Source organism: Nomascus leucogenys, chromosome 6 (genome assembly GCF_006542625.1).
Source record: "Nomascus leucogenys isolate Asia chromosome 6, Asia_NLE_v1, whole genome shotgun sequence".
Taxonomy (NCBI): domain Eukaryota; kingdom Metazoa; phylum Chordata; class Mammalia; order Primates; family Hylobatidae; genus Nomascus; species Nomascus leucogenys.
The window spans coordinates 70763246-70782439 of NC_044386.1; the positions used below are offsets into that span (position 1 = coordinate 70763246).

The 19194-nt window shown below is 45.9% G+C and overlaps 1 protein-coding gene across 3 annotated transcripts in view; it reads right to left on the reverse strand.

Moving 5' to 3' along the window:
• Positions 1-19194, reverse strand: part of FAM189A1 (family with sequence similarity 189 member A1) — a 455446-nt gene that overhangs the window by 20202 nt on the left and 416050 nt on the right. For 2 of the 3 annotated variants that reach the window (XM_030814405.1, XM_003280653.4), the window contains one exon: positions 11477-11584. The exons of the other annotated variant lie outside the window; for it this stretch is intronic. In XM_030814405.1, the coding sequence (XP_030670265.1) occupies positions 11477-11584 (108 nt within the window). The remainder of the gene's footprint in view (positions 1-11476; positions 11585-19194) is intronic. 3 annotated transcript variants of the gene reach the window in all.

Consider the following 19194-nt stretch of genomic DNA (forward strand, 5'->3'; position numbering starts at 1 on the left):
CCGGGTCGCCTTTCGGGGGCATGTTGGCCCCACCTTCCTGGACTCGTTCCCAGGCATCCTTTGACCTTGACTCCTCAGCCTCCCCAGCGAGAATCTTGCAAGTGGCGCTTGACGTCTCCCCTCTCTTCCCCACCACCAGTGTGTGTTTAATCAGGTCACGGTGTGTCTCGCGGCCCAGGGTGGCCAGCTTTGTCCTCCGCTATGCAAGGTTGGGCTGGAGGTCTGCAGACTACGCTTCCCAGGCTACCTTGCCCGGGCTGCGGGCGGGCTCTGCCTGTAGGGGGCGCCAGAGGGTACCTGGCCGGCCTGCGGGGCGAGGCGGGGAGCTGCGGATTTCCTGCGCCTTCCCACTTCCTCCCTTCAGTTCCCCGGCTCTGCGGGCTGAGAGCTGCCCTCCGCAGTTATTCCTCTCTCCTTAGCCTCAGCACCCTCTTCTGTTCCTTCAGCCTTCCACACCCAAGTAACCTGCTCCCCGTAACTGTGTTGAAATCCTAAGAGCAATTTCTTTTCCTGACCATCTGGGGCACATCTATTTTACCCACCTCTGTGCCCTCTCACAATCGCACACAGCGGGTACTCAGTAAACTTCTGCAGAGGAGACGGGCAGACGCCTCCTTGCGGGGCACCTCCGCTCAGCCCCTGTCCACCTCCTCCTCGCAGGAGCTTCTAACCTGTGTGCCTCTCTGCCTTGATTTTCTGTCTCTGTAATTTGGTCACCATCCTGCTACCACAGCTGTTTTTAAATCAATCTGATGAGGTCACTGCAGTTGAAAAGATTTTAATGAGACCCTGGCTGACTGAACTCCATCTGGTTTCCAGCTTCCTAACCCAGCGCCCCCAAACTCCCCGCTCTTCGAACAAACCTGCTCTAATCCCTACTATCAAACACGTATTGTTCCCCTCTTTCCAGCTCCCCACCTCCCTTTCACCTGGCGCCTCCCAGTCACCTTCAGGACCAGCGGAAATGCCTGTGACCCTGAAAAGCCAGTGGGCAGCCACCCCTCCCCCACCCCGCCCAAGCTCCAGGCTCTGCAGCCTCACCTGCATGTTGACTGCTAGGTATAAAGCTCAACTCTGCACCTGGAGGTGGAGGGCAAAAAAGGGGCTCTGAACAGTCCCTTCTTTCCCAGGTGGCTCTGCTTGCCCTGATCTGTAACTGCTTTCTCTGATCCATGTGGTGACAAATGTACACCTGTGTCTGGTGCCCAGCTGGGGCTCACGCACCTGACGTGGGCATCACAAGTGCCCAGGGCTGTCCTCACACGACAGGAGTGAGGATTTGAGACCCCGCTGGAGAAGAGCCCCTGCTCAGTCTGCTCGGGGGAGAGGGGATCCGAACTCAGGTGTGTGCTGTCCTTCTGGGTGCATGTGGAAGTGAAGGAGGATAAGAACTAAGGCTACCTGGCTTTGGGCAGCTTCCCAAAGCCCACTTAACCCAGAGCCCCAAACAGTTCGGTCTATCCACACAGCCCAGAGTCTGGGATCTGAGGGACAGCATGAAGAGGTCAACCTGCCTGGGACCGGGAGTCGGACCGCAAGTCAGTTGTCTCTGGGCCCTGCCTGGGCACTGAGGCCCCACAGGATGTGAGCACATTTCTGATCCTGTGAGTCTCAGTCCCCTTCCCTGAGAAGCACCATTGCTCACACAGACCCAGACAGCAGTGCTGTGTGGCCGAAAGGAGGGCTTGGATCATCAGTATGAGCTCATCCAGCCCATGCCTCCATCTCCTGCCATCAGGAACAAGGTGGGGCAGGGCAGGCGTCAGGGGTCTGTGGACAAGGGCCGGGGATTTCCAGAAACACCGTGGAGCTCTGAGCTGCCCATTCCTCCAGGTCCCAGCCAGGTCTGCTCACCTCCCTTTATATTTAGTGGTTTCCTGCCCAGCACCCAATCTCCCTGCTCCCTCCACCAATGTCCTCGCCACATCCTGGCTCCTGAAGGGAGCACACACCCCTCTGAGTTTTTCCAGAACGACTCAGAATTACAGGGAAGGGTCCTGTCCCTCTGCCTTCCTTAGACTTGGTAGAAACAGCAGGCTTGTTACTACCGAAGTTTGCTGAATCAACTTCCTCCTGGACAACCCTGCAGATGAGCTGGAGCTCCTGCTCTGTGCTCCAGACCCTGGGGAGAGCCTGCCCTGTGGCTCCCTGGTCCTGCCGCCACCCCCAGGTAGGTTCCATGCCCACCCAGGGCTCCAGGGTGCCTTACTGCACAGGGTGAGGCCTGTGTTCATTACTACTGTAATTGCACAAGGAAATAGGAATGCAGACAGGAAGAGCTGCTCGTTCTGTGAAAACCAAGTTGAATGCTTTGGAAAGACTGGATAAAGGAGGGCAGCCAAGCAGAAACCACTGCCAAGTCAAGTCCAGGCAAGGCAGGTCTAAGAGCAGAGAAGAATCATAAAAATCTAGGGAAGGTCTGTTTCCCCTGGCTGGCTTCCCCTGGCTGGCTCCACTTTAGAGGAACTGAATCTGAAAATCATTGATGGTGTGATTTCCATGAACTTTCTGCAAGAAATACACCCAGACAGGACAACAGACCCATAACCAAAGGGATGACCATGGCCCCAAATGAGATGACTGTGGAGAGGTGCTCATTAGCATATTTAACGTCAAAGAAAAACGATGGTGTGTCCACATCATTTTTATGATTGTCTGCATTAGCTGTTTGGATGAAGTAGCCGCCTGTTGTTCCTGGTCTGATAGATAAGTAGCACCTACTGTCCAGAGACAATTCTGTGGAGCCCAGGCCTCAAGGACCTCAAGGTCACTGTGGGTCCCTGGAGCGCCCTCTCCAGCAGGTGCAGCCAGTGCTGGGGTGAGGCAGAGAGAAGATACTGGTGAACTTGGTGATGCTGTGGCTCCCATGGGGTGGTGTCATGTCCCTGACCAGCCAGCACCGCTTAACCAGCTCCATGGGCAAACCCACAGTTACCACGCTATGGAAGGCACAGTGCCTCCTCTGCACTGTCTAAAGGAGGTCAACTCTGTAGGGAGGGCGGACAGCTACCTAAATGACAATAATGAAAGATGAAATTAACAAGCGCATGCCTAATGGAGATACATGTCATAGTAGATGATATTCCTGAGGCTGCAGCAGCTGGCAAGGAAGTAAGTGAAGAAGAAAACAATGTAACAGAAAAGTGGAAGAATGAGATAACATCTAAAAACAAAAAAAAATGACATTACAGACACTTAACTGATCAAAAACCTTTTTCCACTAAATGATGTCAATCAACCACATTGTATCATCAGAATGTCTTTTGCCACGATTTCCACAGATATTAGAGTACCTCAGCTTCATCAGTTTTGACAACAGGCAGAACGCTTTGCTTCTCATGGATACAAGCATGCATTATGTTAGTTCCATCGGCAGTTAATGATCCCAAATTGCTGATCCACAGAAATAAGATGGGAGTTTCAGGTTCTTTGGAGGACTTGTTCTTGCTATTCTTAGATTCCCACCAGGACTGGACACGTAGCAAGGCCCCTGAGATAATTGCTGACTAACTGAATGAATGAATGAGTGAGCAAAGAAGTGAACAGATCAGTAAACACAAAACCGGGACTCTTCCTGAAAAAGGGTTATGGCTGGAATTTTGATCAATTGTGTAAGTTGTCAGCACATCACTCACAGTAGAAATCACAGCCTGGGTCCGTCCTTCTAACATGGAGGAGCAGGGAGAGGGGCTGGGGAAGTGGGGCTGAGACCCGCACAGTGGAGCAGAGTTGCCAGGCTGCAGGGCTGCCTCAGGGGCAAACTGGGAAGAGGTGCTCCTTCCTGCGGGAGGCCAGGGCATGGCTGTCATCCCCTCAGCCCAGCACCCCTCTATAGGGCGCTGCACAACAGGGCACCAGAGAAGGGCCGTCGGGGCTGGAGCTGCGGCTGGGGGGGCTTCCCACAGGTTCTTTCTGAGAAAAGAAATTAGTTGATTGGGAAAGGGTGGCCGAAGGGCTTATACACACTTGCCCACAGTGACCTTCCTCCTTAATTATGCTCTCTTTATAAATTAGTGCTTCTCACTTTGAAGGTCTCAGATACAAATAAACACCAGAAGAGTTAGTACAACAAAAGCCACAACTGAATGCAAGAAATGAAAACCCGCTCAGAACAAAGAGGGCAACATAGAGGAAGGTAAAGAACACAGAAACAGCAGTGAGCGGTAAAGCTTCTATAAGGTTAAATCTAAAGGGGTCATGAAGATGTGAAGGGATGCTGTGATTTAAGGGCTAAGGATGGGTGACATAGACAGGACATCCCAAAGAGCTTACACTCTAACACATTCCACCTGGAACTAAATGGCTTAAATCACAGCAGGAAAACCCAGAAGCTGGCCATGGTGTGGGAGGAGGAGGGAAGTGACACACTCCAAAGAAATGACAGGGTAAGAAGAAAGTCAGGCTGAGGAAAGCACCAAACACCAAGGCACACAGATGCCAAGAGACGCCTTCTTCTCTGGGACTAGTGGTTGCCTGGTTAATGAATAAGAAAGTTATTTAAAGTGGGGAGTTTCACACACACATACACATGCAAACATAATACATACATACTGAACCCATTTTACTTTAACTTAAATCCCGTATATGTGGACAAATTCATAGAAAGACACAAACTACCAAAACAGACTTGAGAAGAATAGAAAATGTGAGAAGAGATTGAATTAGTAATAATACAACTATCCACAAGGAAAAGTGCAGGCTCAGATGGCTTCACTGGTGAACTCTATCAAATATTTAAAGAAGGGCCACGCATGGTGGCTCATGCCTATCATCCAAGCACTTGGGGAGCCCAAGGAGAGAGGGTCACTTGAGCCTATGAGTTCGAGACCAGCCTGGGCATCATAGAGGGACCCCCATCTTTACAAAAAAATTAAAAAATTAGCTGGGTATGGTGACGTGTGCCTGTAGTCTCAGCTACTTGGGAGGCTGAAGTGGGAGGATTGCTTGAGCCCAAGAGGTAGAGGCTGCAGTGAACCCTGATTGCACCTCTGCACTCCAGCTAGGGGGACAGAGTGAGACCTTGTCTCAGAAACAAACAAACAAACAAAAAACATTTAGCTGGGTGTAGTGGCTCACACCTGTTATCCCAGCACTTTGGGAGGCTGAGGCGGGTGGACCACCTGAGTTCAGGAGTCCAAGACCAGCCTGCCCAACAAGGTGAAACTCCATCTCTACTAAAAATACAAAAAAAAAAAAAAAAATAGCCGGATGTGGTGGCACATGCCTGTAATCCCAGCTACTAAGGAGGCTGAGGCAGGAGAATCACTTGAACGTGGGAGGTGGAGGATGCAGTGAGCTGAGATCGAACCACCGCACTCTAGTTTGGGTGACAGAGTGAGAGTCCATCTCAAAAAAAAAATTTAATGAATAATTAATACCAATTCTTCAAAACAATCTTCCAAAAATAGAAGAGGAAGAAACACTTCCCAACTCTTCTATTAATATAAAAAGGATTACATATCATGACCAAGTGGGATTTATCTTGTGAATGCAAGGTTGGCTTAATATCAGAAAAATCAATCTGTGTAATTCAACATATTAAGACAACAGAGGACAAAAACCTCATGGTCATCTCAATAGATGCAGAAAAAGCATTTGACAAAATCTAACTTACTTTTTGATAAAAAAAAAAAAAGACCCATCAAACTAGGAATAGAAGGGAACTTCCTGAATCTGATCAACAGCATCTATGAAAAACCACAGCTAACATACTACTTAATGGTGAAAGACTGGATGCTTCCCCTAGATACAAGCTAAGAAAGTCCACTCTCACCGCTTCTATTCAACATTGTAGTGGAGGTTCCAGCCAGGGCAATTAGGCAAGAAGACAAAATAAAAGACATCCAGAGTGAACTAAACTGATTTCTATTTGCAGGTGACATGATTTTGCATATAGAAAGAATCCAGAGAAAAACCCAACAACAATAAAGCTCAAAATGAGTTCAGCATGGTTTCAGGATATGAGATCAATACAAAAAATCATTTGTACTTCTATATATTAGCAATGAATGATCTGAAAATTTAATCAAGATAGTAATTCCATTTATGATAGCATCAAGAAGAATAAGATACTCAGGAATAAATTTAACAAAAAAGCAAAAGTTGCACACTGAAAACTGCAAATATAACTGAAAGAAATTAAAGAACATCTAAATGAATGGAAGGGTACCTCATGTCCATAGGTTGGAGGACCTACCATTGTTAAGATGACAATATTCCTGAAACTGATCCACAGATTAACCACAATCCTTATCAAAATACCAGCTGGATTGTTTGCAGAAGTTGACAAACTCATCCTAAAGTTCATATGAAATGAAAGGGCACAGAATATCCAAAACAATGTTCAAAAACTACAGAACTGGAGGGCTCACACGTCCAAATGTCAAAACTTACTATGAAGCTACAGCAATTGAAACTATGTGGCACTGGCATCAGGACAGACATAAGTCAAGGGAATAGAATTGAGAGTCCAGAAATAAACACGTATATCTATGGTCAATTGATTCTGACTAATATTACCAAGACCATTCAATGGGGAAAGATTCATTTTTTCAACAAATGGTGTTGGAAACAGAACAAAGCTGGACCCCTACCTCACACAGTGTATAACAATGAACTCAAAATGGTCTAAAGACCTACGTGTAGGCCGGGTGTGGTGGCTCACGCCTGTAATCCCAGCACTTTGGGAGGCTAAGGTGGGCTGATCACAAGGTCAGGAGTTTGAGACCAGCCTGGCCAACGTGGTGAAACCCCGTCTCTACTAAAAATACAAAAATTAGCCGGGGTGGTGGCACATGCCTGTAATCTCTGCTACTCGGGAGGCTGAGGCAGGAGAATTGCTTGAACCTGGGAGGCGGAGGTTGTGGTGAGCCGTGATCACACCACTGCACTCCAGCCTGAGTGACAGAGCAAGACTCTGTCTCAGGGAAAAAAAAAAAAAAAACCCTAAGTGTAAGAGCTAACAGTAAAACTATAAAGCTCTTAGGCATTGCTTTCTTAGATGTGACACCAGAAGCACAAACAACTAAAGAAAAAAACAGAGAAATTGAACTTCATCCAAACTGAAACTTTTGTGCTTCAAGTGAAAAGATAACCCATAGGGTGGGAGAGAAATGTACAAATTATATATCTGATAAGGGGGTTGTGCCTGAAATACAGAAATAACTTTTACAACTCAGTAATAAAAAGACAAATAACCCAATTTTAAAAATAGGCAAAAGGTCTGAAAAACATTTCTGTAGGGAAAATATACAAATAGCCACCGTGCATGAAAGTATGTTCACCATCATTAATTATCAGGGAAATGCAAATCCAAACCACAATGAAATACCACTTCACCACCACTAAGATGGTTATAATTAAAAGAAAGATCCTAAGTGTTGGAGTGGATGTGAAGAAACGAACCCTCATGGTCTCACAGTAGGAATGTAAAATGGGACAGCTGCTTTGGAAAACCATCTTGCAGTTCCTCAAAAATAGAATCATCCTTATGACCCAGCAATTCCCCTCCAAGGTATACACCCAAGATAAATTAAAACATATGTCAGCACAAAAACTTGTACAAGGATGTTCATAACAGCATTATTAATAACAGCCAAGAAGGCAAACAGCCCATATGAACATCAACGGATGAACAAGCAAAATGTAGTATAGTGATTCAACGGGATATACTGTTGGGCCGTAAAAAATAATGAAATGTTGGTACATGTAGAAACATGAATGAACCTTGAAAACATCATGCTAAATGAAAGAAGCCAGACACAAACGGCCACAAATTGTAGCATTCAATTTATATGGAAGGTGCAGAACAGGCAAATCCATGGATACAGAAAGTAGATTAGTGGTTTCCTAGGGCTGAGGGCTGGGAAGGAAATAGGGTGACTGCTAAAGGCTATAGGGTCTCTCTTGGGGATTAAAAAAATGTTCTAAAATGGATTGTGGTGAAGGTTGTACAACTCTGTGAATATATTAAAACCGCTGGATTTTAAATGGGGGAATTGTATGATAGGAGAATTGTATGTCAAGACAGCTGTTACCCAATCCCCCATCTCACAGATCCCTGGTAAAAGAAAAAAAACATTTATACAGTGTCCCTCTGAATCCACAAGGAATTGCTTTGACAACCTCCTCTGCCACTGGATACTAAAATCAGTGGAGGGTGACGTCTTTTATATAAAATAGTGTTGTATTTGGACATAACCTACACACATCCTCCTGTATACTTTGAATCATCTCTAGAATACTTCTAACACCTAATACATTATAAATGCTATGGAAATAGTTGTTATACTGTATTGTTTTTTATTTATATTTTTGTTGTTGTTTTGTTATTTTTATTGTGTTTTTTCTTTGAATAGTGTCGATCTATGGTTGGCTTAATGGGGGCTGACTGTACATACATGGACTGACCTTTTTCTGCCTGAATAAAGCCTCTTCTGAGAGTCAGTCTGCTGTGTGGAGTGCCTCGTGGTCTTTCCTGCATAAGCTGCATCCAATCTAACAACCCTTTTCTGTGTTTTTAAAGTGGGGTTAGAGCTGAAAGGCACTTGTCAAGCAATGTGTATGTGGACTCCCTCTAGATTTTTTTTTTTTTTTTTTTTGAGTCTCAATCTCGCTCTGTCGCCCAGGCTGTAGTGCAATGGCGCAATCTTGGCTCACTGCAACCTCCGCCTCCCAGGTTCAAGCCAATTTCCTGCCTCAGCCTCCCGAGTAGCTGGGATTATCGGCATGTGCCACCATGCCCGGCTAATTTTTGTATTTTTAGTAGAGATGGGGTTTCACCATGTTGACCAGGCTGGTCTCGAACTCCTGACCTCAGGTGATCTGCCAGCCTCCCAAAGTGCTGGGATTACAAGCATGAGCCACCAGGCCTGACTCCTCTAGATTTTTATCAGCATTTATCACAACCGCCATAGTTGTCTCACTTGCATCTAATGGACAGCAATATATTCAGCAGCACCCTTTCACCAAACCTTTCCAAAGAACTCGACTGTGCTGTACCAGAAACAATTATCTTTCTGCACTCATATTTCATGGCTTTACATAGTACCAGAATATGTAATTATAACAAATATCACTGGCATAAAGTAGTCAGGAATAGCTACAACTGTCCCTTGGAAAGCTCATGGCCCAGCTTCCTGGAGCAGAAATGGCGCAGGGGTGAACTGCGGAAGCTACTGGTAGGGAATGGTTCGCACAGTCAGCCTGGCTCAAGCATCCGGCCCACATGGCAAGAGCCGACCTCCATGTGGCCACCACGTTCCTTCAAATCCCATTCCCACAGATGAGCGGACTCATCCCGTCAGCAGCTCTGTGAGGACAGCAGGGCACACACTTCATTTTTAGAGCCGAGGAAACGGGGTCCCACAGGCAGTGATGTGCCCAAGATTGTGCCAGTCCCACAGGGCGCCATGGCCACCCTCTGAATCAGGGAAGTGTGGATTCACCCATCACCAGCTCTCTTTTTCCTCGCCCATGACTCTGAAGCCCGGCAGCAGAGCCGGGGTCTCATCAGGAGAGCAGAGCCTTGGGCTCCCGCGGAACCCGTCACAGAGCGGAAAGGATGTGCTGGCAGGAACCCCGGTATTTCTGCTTCCAAGCCAGGGGTGTGAGGCAAACTCACCCACAAAGTACTCAACGAGGAAACAACAGAGCTTCTGACGGCAGCCGCTGTCGCCGCAGCCTGCCTTTCCCTTGCACAGTATTTTCTGCTGGTAAAGAGCCTCAGCCACCATGTCTGCAGACATTGCTGCGACGTCCCAGTGACAGACTGATATTCCCTGCACATTTCAAATCAAACATATCACACGTATTAGGGATCCCCAGGCATCCCATTCATTCCACTTCACAGGTGAGGAAACTGACGCACAGGTAGGTTCAGTGACACACCCAGAGTCACCTGCCTCGAATGCGGAAGAGGTGGGACTCAGACCCTGGCGCGCCTGGCTTGAGACGCACGGCTCGACGCCTGTTCGAGACGCATGGCTCCACGCCTGCTCATGCCCCACCCATCACAACTACAGAACGACTCTGCACACTGCTGTTATAATCGTATATGCTCTCATAAAGAGAATTCACTTTATTCTGATTTAGTTGGCAATTTTCATTTTAATGCATAAAACCAGGAGAATGCAAACTTTTAGCATTTACATGCCTTTAGTTCTGTAAGTTTGGTCAAATTGATGTGATACTTACAGATCAATAGTAAAATCTGCTGAGGTGAGGAGAAGCCCCTGGTACTTAACCTTTCCTTTACAGAACACGTTGGAGAAAATTGCCAACATGAGGCCCCGATGAACAAGGGCAGAAGTTCATGGCTACCGAAGAACTGCTTAATTAGATACCTTTCAGAAAACTGCATCCTCCCAGAAAGGGCAGCCTGGCTGTGACAGCTGTGTGGATATACACCGGGAGGGAGAGACTCCCGTGGCATGCAATTAGGACCAATGAATTTTTAACGTCTTGGTAATGATGCTCTCTGGCCCTGTATCTTCATTAACTGATGTTGACTGCCACAGGGTGAATGACAAAGAAGAGCACATTAAAAAAACCCACTATAAGAACCAGCTGCCTTTTCTTGCATAAGATGCATAAAACATCGCGTGGGAAGCAGGGTAGGTCTCAAAGGGGCAAATTGAGAGACAGAGAGACAGAGACAGAGGCAGAAAGACACACACAGAGACAGAGAGAGACAGACAGACACACACACATACACACACACGCACGCGCACATAGATATTCCTACCCTTACCATGGAAAAAAAATATTTTTTCATCAATTTCTCTTTGTTGTACTCTGTAGCATTCTGATCAGTAGGCTGTGTTCCATTCACATTGAAAGGGGAAGAGCGTTCATTATTTATGAGATGTGTATTGATAAATGTGTATTAATAACCCACATATTATAATATGTGTTCGTGAACCACGCTCCAGGCCTCCTCGCTGCCCCTGCAAGTAGCAGGTCTTCCTGTGTACGACCCTGGGCAAAGGGTCAAATGATGGCCAGTGACTGGCTGCTGGAGTATGAGCTGAGGGTTCATTAGCAAATCAAAAATGCACAGGTTAGCAATTTTCCAATTGGAAAAGAACTGATCTTCTAACACCTCTAAACTTCCCAGATTAAAAGAGAATTATGAAGCCCAAGGAAGGCACCTTGCTTTGGAGGTGCTGGGTCCAGGGTATGTCCAGGGCTGCAGGAATTTCACTACATGACTCAAGGGCACATGCCAGGGGCCATCCTAGAGAACATGACAGTGGTAGAACCCTGTCAATATGGAGCTCCAACAACACCTAAAATAAATACATCAGCGGCGCCACGTGTACAGATGCTTGGTCTTCCAGAGGGCAACACAAGGTGGCCTCCAGGTGCCATGCACTGTCAGGGGCCACTGTCCTCACCACATCTGGCTGAAGCCAGAAGCGTCCACTCCTACACAGGTTTCAAACCGCGCAGAGGAGGAGGGGATTAGGCCACTCACCATCTGCAGGATGTCGGAGGAGACCATCTGCATACAGCACATGGCTGTGGCCAGCGCACACACGATAGTGGACAGGACGTTGAGGGCACACACGCTGAAGAGGAGATCCTGCGAGGAAAGGTGCAGGAGAATGTCAGCCTCATCCCGAAATCCCAGATAGCAGAATCCTTAGCTCTCCTGCCAGGGCCCAGAATTGGCGAGGTCGATGACCATCCACTTCACGGAGGTTTTGTTTTGTGTGTGTCTGTGTTTTCCTCATAATCAAAATTGGCCTTTCATAGAAACACATTCGTTTATTCCATTACAATGATGATCAAAGTATTCATAATACTCAACAATGTGTTTTACAATTTTGATAATTATTAGGTAGTCAGTAACATGTCTAAGAAAATCATAAGGTGGCCAACATTTAAGGACGTGGGCAATTTTTATCAATCACAACCTATAACTCAAGTGAAACTTTTTATCTTGAGATAATTGTATATTCACATGCAATTGTAAGAAATCCTACAGAGAGATCCTGGGTACCCTTTATTCGTTCTCCCTTAATGGTAACATCTGGCAAATCTGTAGTTCAATATCACAGCCAAATACTGACATTGGTATAGTCAGGATGCAGAACAGTCCCATCACCACATGGGTCCCCCCCAGTGTTGACATTTTATAGACACACTCACCTCCCTTTCCCTGCTCCCCATTTAACCCCCAGTTCCGATCTCCTGTCAATCATTAGTCTGTTCTCCATTTTTTATAATTTTGTCATTTCAAGAATGTTGCATAAGTGGATTGCACAGCATGTGACCTCTCAGAATTGGCTTTTTCCACTCAGCATAATTCCCTTTAGACTCATCCAGGTTGTTGCATGTGTCAGTAGTTGACTCCTTTTTATTGCTGAGTAGTATTCCACCGTATGGATGTACCACATTGGTTTAATTCTCAACAACTGAAAAATATCTGGGTTTTTGGTATTCCAGTTTTCCAGTTGTGGGCTATTACAAATAAAGCTGTTGTGAACGTTTGTTTATAGGTTTTTGTGTGAACATAAGTGTTTGTTTCTCCGAGATAAATGTCCAAGAGTACAATTGCTGATTTGTACAGTAATTGCATGTTTAGTTTTATTTTAAAAACTGCAAAAATGCCTTCCAGAGTGGCTGAACAATTTTTAATTCCCACCAGCAGTGTATGAGTGATTGGGTTTCTCTGCATGATTGCCAACATTTGGTGTCACTGTTTGTGTTTTAGCTATTCTCATAGGTGCATAATGATACTCCTTTATAAAAGGTTTTAATTTGCATTTCCCTGATGCTAATGATGTCAAACATCTTTTCATGTGCTTATTTGCCATCTAGAGATGCTCTTTGGTAAAATGTCTGTTCATGTCTTTTGCCCATTTTCTAATTGTAATGCTCACTTTTTTTTTGTGGTGTTGAGTTATGAGAGTTCTTTATGTATTCTAGGTACTAGTTCTTTATCAGATAGGTGGTTTGCAAATATTTTCCCCCAGATTGTAGCTTGTCTTTTCATGTTTCATATAGAGTCTTAGTCAGCTCAGGCTGCTATTACAAAAGTACCATAGACCAGGTGGCTCTAACAACAGTCACTTCTCACAGTCCTGAAGTCTGGAAGTCTGAGATCAGGGTGCCAGCCTGTTGGATTCTGGTAAGGGCCTGCTTCCTGGCTGAAGATGGATAATGTCTCACTGTGTCCTTGCTTAGTGAAAATAGGGCAGGGGAGCTCTCTAGTGCCTCTTTTAAAAGCGTACTAATCCCATCATGTGGACTCTACCCTCATGACCTAACAACCTCCCAAAGGCCCTGCCTCCTATTAAATAATAACGTATTGGGAATTAGAATTTCAACATATGAATTTTGGAGGGACACAAGCATTAAGTCCATTATATCTGAGTTTTTAAAGAACAAAAAATTTTAATGTTCTTGAGATCCAACTGATCAACTTTTGTTCCATACTTTTGGTGTCAAGTCTAAAACTTTGTCAAGCCCCAGATTGTGAACAGTTTCTCCCATTTTTTTCTAAAGGTTTTTATAGTTTCATAGTTTGCATTTAAGTCTATGCTCCATTTTTGTTTTGAGATAGGGTCTCGCTCTGTTGCCCAGGCTGGAGTGCAGTGGCACAGTCATGGCTCACTGCAGCCTCGACCTTCTGGGCTCCAGTGATCCTCCCACCTCAGCCTCCTCAGTAACTGAGACCACACGTGCATACCACTGTGCCCAGCTAATATCATCCATTTTATGTTAAATTTTGAATAAGATGTGAGTTTTAGGTTGAGGTTCCTTTTTATGTTTTTAATTTCATTTTCCAAATGTTCATTGCTAGTACATAGAAATGTGACTGATTTTTGTATGTCTATGTGATATCTTGAGACTTTGCTGAAATTATTAGTTCTAACAATTTTTTGAAGATGCCAGGGGATTTTCTATGTAGACAATCAGGCCATCTGCAAGTGTTTTATTGATTTCTTTCCATTTTATTACATTTTATTATTGTTGTTGTTCTTTTTTTTTGCCTTGTAGCTCTAGCTAGAACCTTGAGCATTATAAATAAAAATATAAGATGACTAAGATAATGAAAGCAGACATCTCTGTCTTGTGCTGTATCTTAGAGGGTAAACTTGATGGAGTTTTAACAGTCGAAGTGCAATATATCCTTCATTGAGAAGCTTACTCTCAAATCCATGACAGAAATAGAAAAAAAAAAGATTTAGAAGGATAGTATGTCCTTCAATTAAATCTTTTCATATACAAGTGTACAAAATACTGTACACACTCAAAAAGCTATCAGAAAACATGAATCTTTCACCACAAAGGCTATGGTGTTAATCAGATTAGTTTCAATTATCTAATCAAGGGGTTGGCAAGTGCTCAAGAGGAGATGAGGAATGCCGCCCTCACTGACACGCCCTGTGCGTGCACTAGGATGTGGGCACACAGAGTCTAGCAGCATCCTCAGGGCTTGTTCATGCATACAGGAGCCCATGTGAGTAGTATTCCACCTGTAACATCCTCTGGACAATTCCCTGTTCTCCTACAGACATCACTGCCCAATCCTCTTCCTCAGAACCTGCTCATCAGTTCTCAAACCCACACTAACAGTAAAGAAGTGTGATTAGGATAATATCATGGAATGTGGTTAACATACAGTGTTTAAACACTTTCCCAAGTTTATAGAACCCCGTGCACATGTGAAGGCAGAAAAATGAGTCCTGAACTTAAGAAGCATTAGGCAGAACCGGCCGGGCGTGGTGGCTCACGCCTGTAACCCCAGCACTTTGGGAGGCCAAGGTGGGCAGATCACGAGGTCAGGAGATCAAGACTATCCTGGCTAGCACGGTGAAACCCCATCTCTACTAAAAATACAAAAAATTAGTCGGGCGTGGTGGTGGGCACCTGTAGTCCCAGCTACTCGGGAGGCTGAGGCAGGAGAATGGCATGAGCCCGGGAGGCGGAGCTTGCAGTGAGCCAAGATTGCACCACTGGACTCCAGCCTGGGCAACAGAGTGAGACTCCGTCTAATAAAAAGAAAAAAAAAAAAAGAAGCGTTAGGCAGAACCAAGGCAAGGCTCAGTTTAGGACTAACTATTCCCTACTTGGGAGGTAAGGCCTATCCGAGTCCCTGAATGATGTGGGAACAGGCACTGTTCCTGTGTGAGCACCAGGCACTATTATCACTAATCCTTTCGGGCAGTTCTTTTCCCAGGCTCAGGTCGTTTCTTCATATGCACGTGCTAACCAGCATCCAACTGACAACTCCAGGCAGACCCTCTGAAGACCCCCCTGGTTCTCTCTTGGTGCAGCTCTGCCCTCGCTGGTGCTCTGTCCTGAGAACTCTCATCTCCAGGCCTTGATCCCCCTCAGACTCTCAGCTCTCTAAGCCCACCCCAGGGAGTCTGCAAGGACCCTGCTGAGTTCCCTTTCCAGCACTGAACCTGGAAACTCTCTCAAGGCAGTAAGCTGGAGCAATCGAAGGGCTCACCTTGCTTATCACCCACCCCTCAGGGATCAGGATCCTTCATTGCCTGATAGTGTCTTCCTACACTGTGTCCATTTTGGGGGGCTGTTTCAGGCAGGAGGTTAAATCCAGTGTCCTGCTACTCCATCTTGGCCAGAAGCTCTCAGTGGCTTTTTTGTTTGCGTTTTCTAGGTGTTTGTAGCAGGACTAGGCAGACCGCCTTAGGGATCCTGTGCATGTTACTATAAGCATCTCCACTGCCCTCCCTGCTCCTACAGCTGCTAGACATGCAGCAGGATGGGGGCTTAGTTGTGGCAAACAGCAGGCACAGGTGGGGCTGGAGGGAGGCTGAGGAGCCTAGATTGTATTTTGCAGGTGACGGAATGCCACCGAAGATGTGTAATGCTGGGAAAGAGGTCATACAACCTGTTTTTTGTTGTTGTTGTTGTTGTTGTTTGTGGTGGTGGTGGTGTTTTTTTTTTGAGATGGAGTCTCGCTCTGTCACCCAGGCTGGAGTGCAGTAGTGTGATCTTGGCTCACTGCAACCTCCATCTCCCAGGTTCAAGTAATTCTCCTGCCTCAGCCTCCTGAGTAGCTGGGTCTACAGGCGCCCGCCACCACGCCTGGATATATATATATATATTTTTTTGTATTTTTAGTAGAGATGGGGTTTCACCATGTTGGCCAGGCTGGTCTTGAACTCCGACCTCAGGTGATCCACCCGCCTTGGCCTCCCAAAGTGCTGGGATTACAGGTGCAAGTCACCGTGCCCAGCCCATGCAATCTGTTTTCAGAATTGATTGAGAAAGACACCTTTGCAGGGAGGGCCTAACACAGAACTACAGATGGAGTAAACATCGGTTGAAGTGAGACTGGACACAGGGCAGTGACCCGTGAGGCGGTACCGGAGAGGAGTCAAGCAGAGCCCAGGAGGAGGCATGCAGATGCCGGTCTGAGGGCGACTCTGAAGTTCAGAACAAAAGGGTGTGGCTGTTTACTGGGGTAGGGGAGACAGGGATGAGTGTGCAGATATAGTAGAAAGATGTCTGGTGAGTGGAAACATGAGTCCCATGGCCTGCGCGTGGGCCAGGGACTGTGGGAGAGAAGCAGTCTTAACACCTCAGCAGGCTGGGTGCAGTGGCTCACGCGAAGCGGGAGGATCACTTGAGGTCAGGAGTTCGAGACCAGTCTGACCAACATGGTGAAACCCCGTCTCCATTAAAAATACAAAAAATTTAGCCGGGAGTGGTGGCGCATGCCTGTAATCCCAGCTACTCAGGAGGCTGAGGCAGGAGAATCGGTTGAACCTGGGAGGTGGAGGTAGCCGTGAGCCAAGATCATGCCATTGTATTCCAGCCTGGGCAACAAAGTGAGAGTCTGTCTGGAAGAAAAACAAACAAACACACAAAAAACACCTGAAGTGGTCTGGGACATGTGGAGGCTGAATTACCAGTGGGCCTGACCCACTGAGATGTTGGCAAATGGTTGGAAATTGGGGGCTGGGGCTGACGATGGAGATCAGAACTGGGGGTGTGGACCAGGAGTCATCCCTACAGAGTTCAAATGTGCCTTCACCTTGCAGATGTCCTTGATGTATCTGCGGGCCCATGTGTGTCCTCAATCCCCTCTCCAGATCCATCAGACTTCAGGGGTCTGGGGGCCTCCGCAGGCTCCCTACAGAAGAGGGCGTTTCTTTGATGAAATTACCATTCTCACCTTAAAGATACACCTCAGCATAGTTTTCCTCTAAGTGACATGAATTTTGTGCTGGATTCTAGATAACTGACAGATTTATCCATGTGTGCAGTAGCTGGCTGGGTGCCTTTTCTCTCCTGTGAGGAAGAGCTTCTAAAATGTCTTAAGGCTCAGCCAGAAGCTTTAGCACATTTTTGAGCAGGAAGTTGGACTCATTGTAGTCTTAAAACAATCCTGCTGGTGAATGAAGTCATAATTAGAACTCCAGTATATATTTTATGTATCTCAAGAGGGCAATTCAAAGTTATAACTAAAATAGCGACATCTTTTTTTTTTGAGATGGAGTCTCGCTGTGTCGCCCAGGCTGGAATGCAGTGGGGCGATATTGGCTCACTGCAACTTCCACCTCCGAAGTACAAGTGATTCTCCTGCCTCAGTCTCCGGAGTAGCTGGGATTACAGGCATACGCCACCACGCCCAGCTGATTTTTGAATTTTTAGTAGAGACGGGGTTTCACCATGTTGGCCAGGATGACCTCAGGTAATCCACCCGCCTTGGCCTCCCAAAGTGCTGGGATTATAGACATGAGCCACTGCTCCTGGCCAATAGTGACATCTCTTAATGTACCATTGCTAAAATATAAGCAATACCTTTGTCCTCAATCTAGAAATTTCAACTTTATTGACCACATAGTCCACTGTCATTTAAATGAATGCCTTTCTAAAAATATTAATTTTGCATATGCTACCAAATGAAACTACTCACAGACAGAAATACCAACTCTGACCTCTGTTTTCATACGCATCATGAGGCAGCCTGCTTTACGACTCATGAAAGGTATTCATTTGAAACACATGCCAGACTGACTTTTCCCCTCCAGCTGTTAAAAGTCTTGGTGTTTTTCTAAGTAACCCCAAACCACCTGGTATTGTGTTTATGTGTTTCTTCAGAATTCTCCTTTGGCTTAAATGACTTTATCTCTGCTTTTTTATTTTTTTTTGAGATGGAGTCTCACTCTATCTCCCAGGCTGGAGTGCAGTGGCGTGATCTCGGCGCACTGCAACCTCCACCTCCTGGGTTCAAGTGATTGTCCTGCCTCAGCCTCCCAAGTAGCTGGACTACCCGCACACGCCATCACTCCCATCTAATTTTGATATTTTTTTTAGTAGAGATAGGGTTTCACCATGTTGGCTAGGCTATCTCTGCTTTTTAAAAGTTTTATCACAGTCCTTTACAAACACTGAAATCCACATTCCATAAAACCCCTTTACAAGGTCATTCAAAACAGCAAATATGTAAAAGAGGCGGGTCTTTCATTGCTGGTACTGAGTTTTGCTGCTGGACATTCTGCTGTTATTAGCATTTTGATGTTACTAATGCTGATAAAGTTAAGGAAGTTATGTGCAGTGAATGATGTATATAACAAAAATAAGGTGAAAAAACAGGTTCAGGTACTTACGCAAAGCTACAAGTGACAAATTATTTTGAAAATATCTCCAAAGTAAATTAGGAGTATTAGTATAATTAACAGAGAAAAGTGACAGCAATGACAACGTGCATGTGCCTACATGTTAAGAACATTAAGAGTTCAAGACATTGAACCCGTCGTGGTAGTCCGCCTGGAATTGGTGGGTTCTTGGTCTCACTGACTTCAACAATGAAGCCGTGGACCCTCCCGCTGAGTGTTACAGCTCTTAAAGGCGGCGTCTCAGGAGTTTGTTCGTTCTGATGTTCGGAATTCCTTCCTCCTGGTGGGTTCGCGGTCTCACTCACTCACGACTGAAGCTGCAGACCTTCGCGGTGAGTGTTACAGCTGTTAAGGCGGCGTGTCTGAAGTTGTTCATTCCTCCCAACAGGTTCGTGGTCTTGCTGGCTTCAGAAATGAAGCTGCAGACCTTCATGGTAAGTGCTACAGCTCATAAAAAGCAGTGTGGACCCAAAAACTTACCAGGACATTTACTGCAAACAGCAAAAGAACAAAGCTTTCACAGCATAGAAAAAGCCAGGAGCAACCTTGCTACCGTGAGCTTGGGCAGCCTGCTTTTATTCTGTTATCT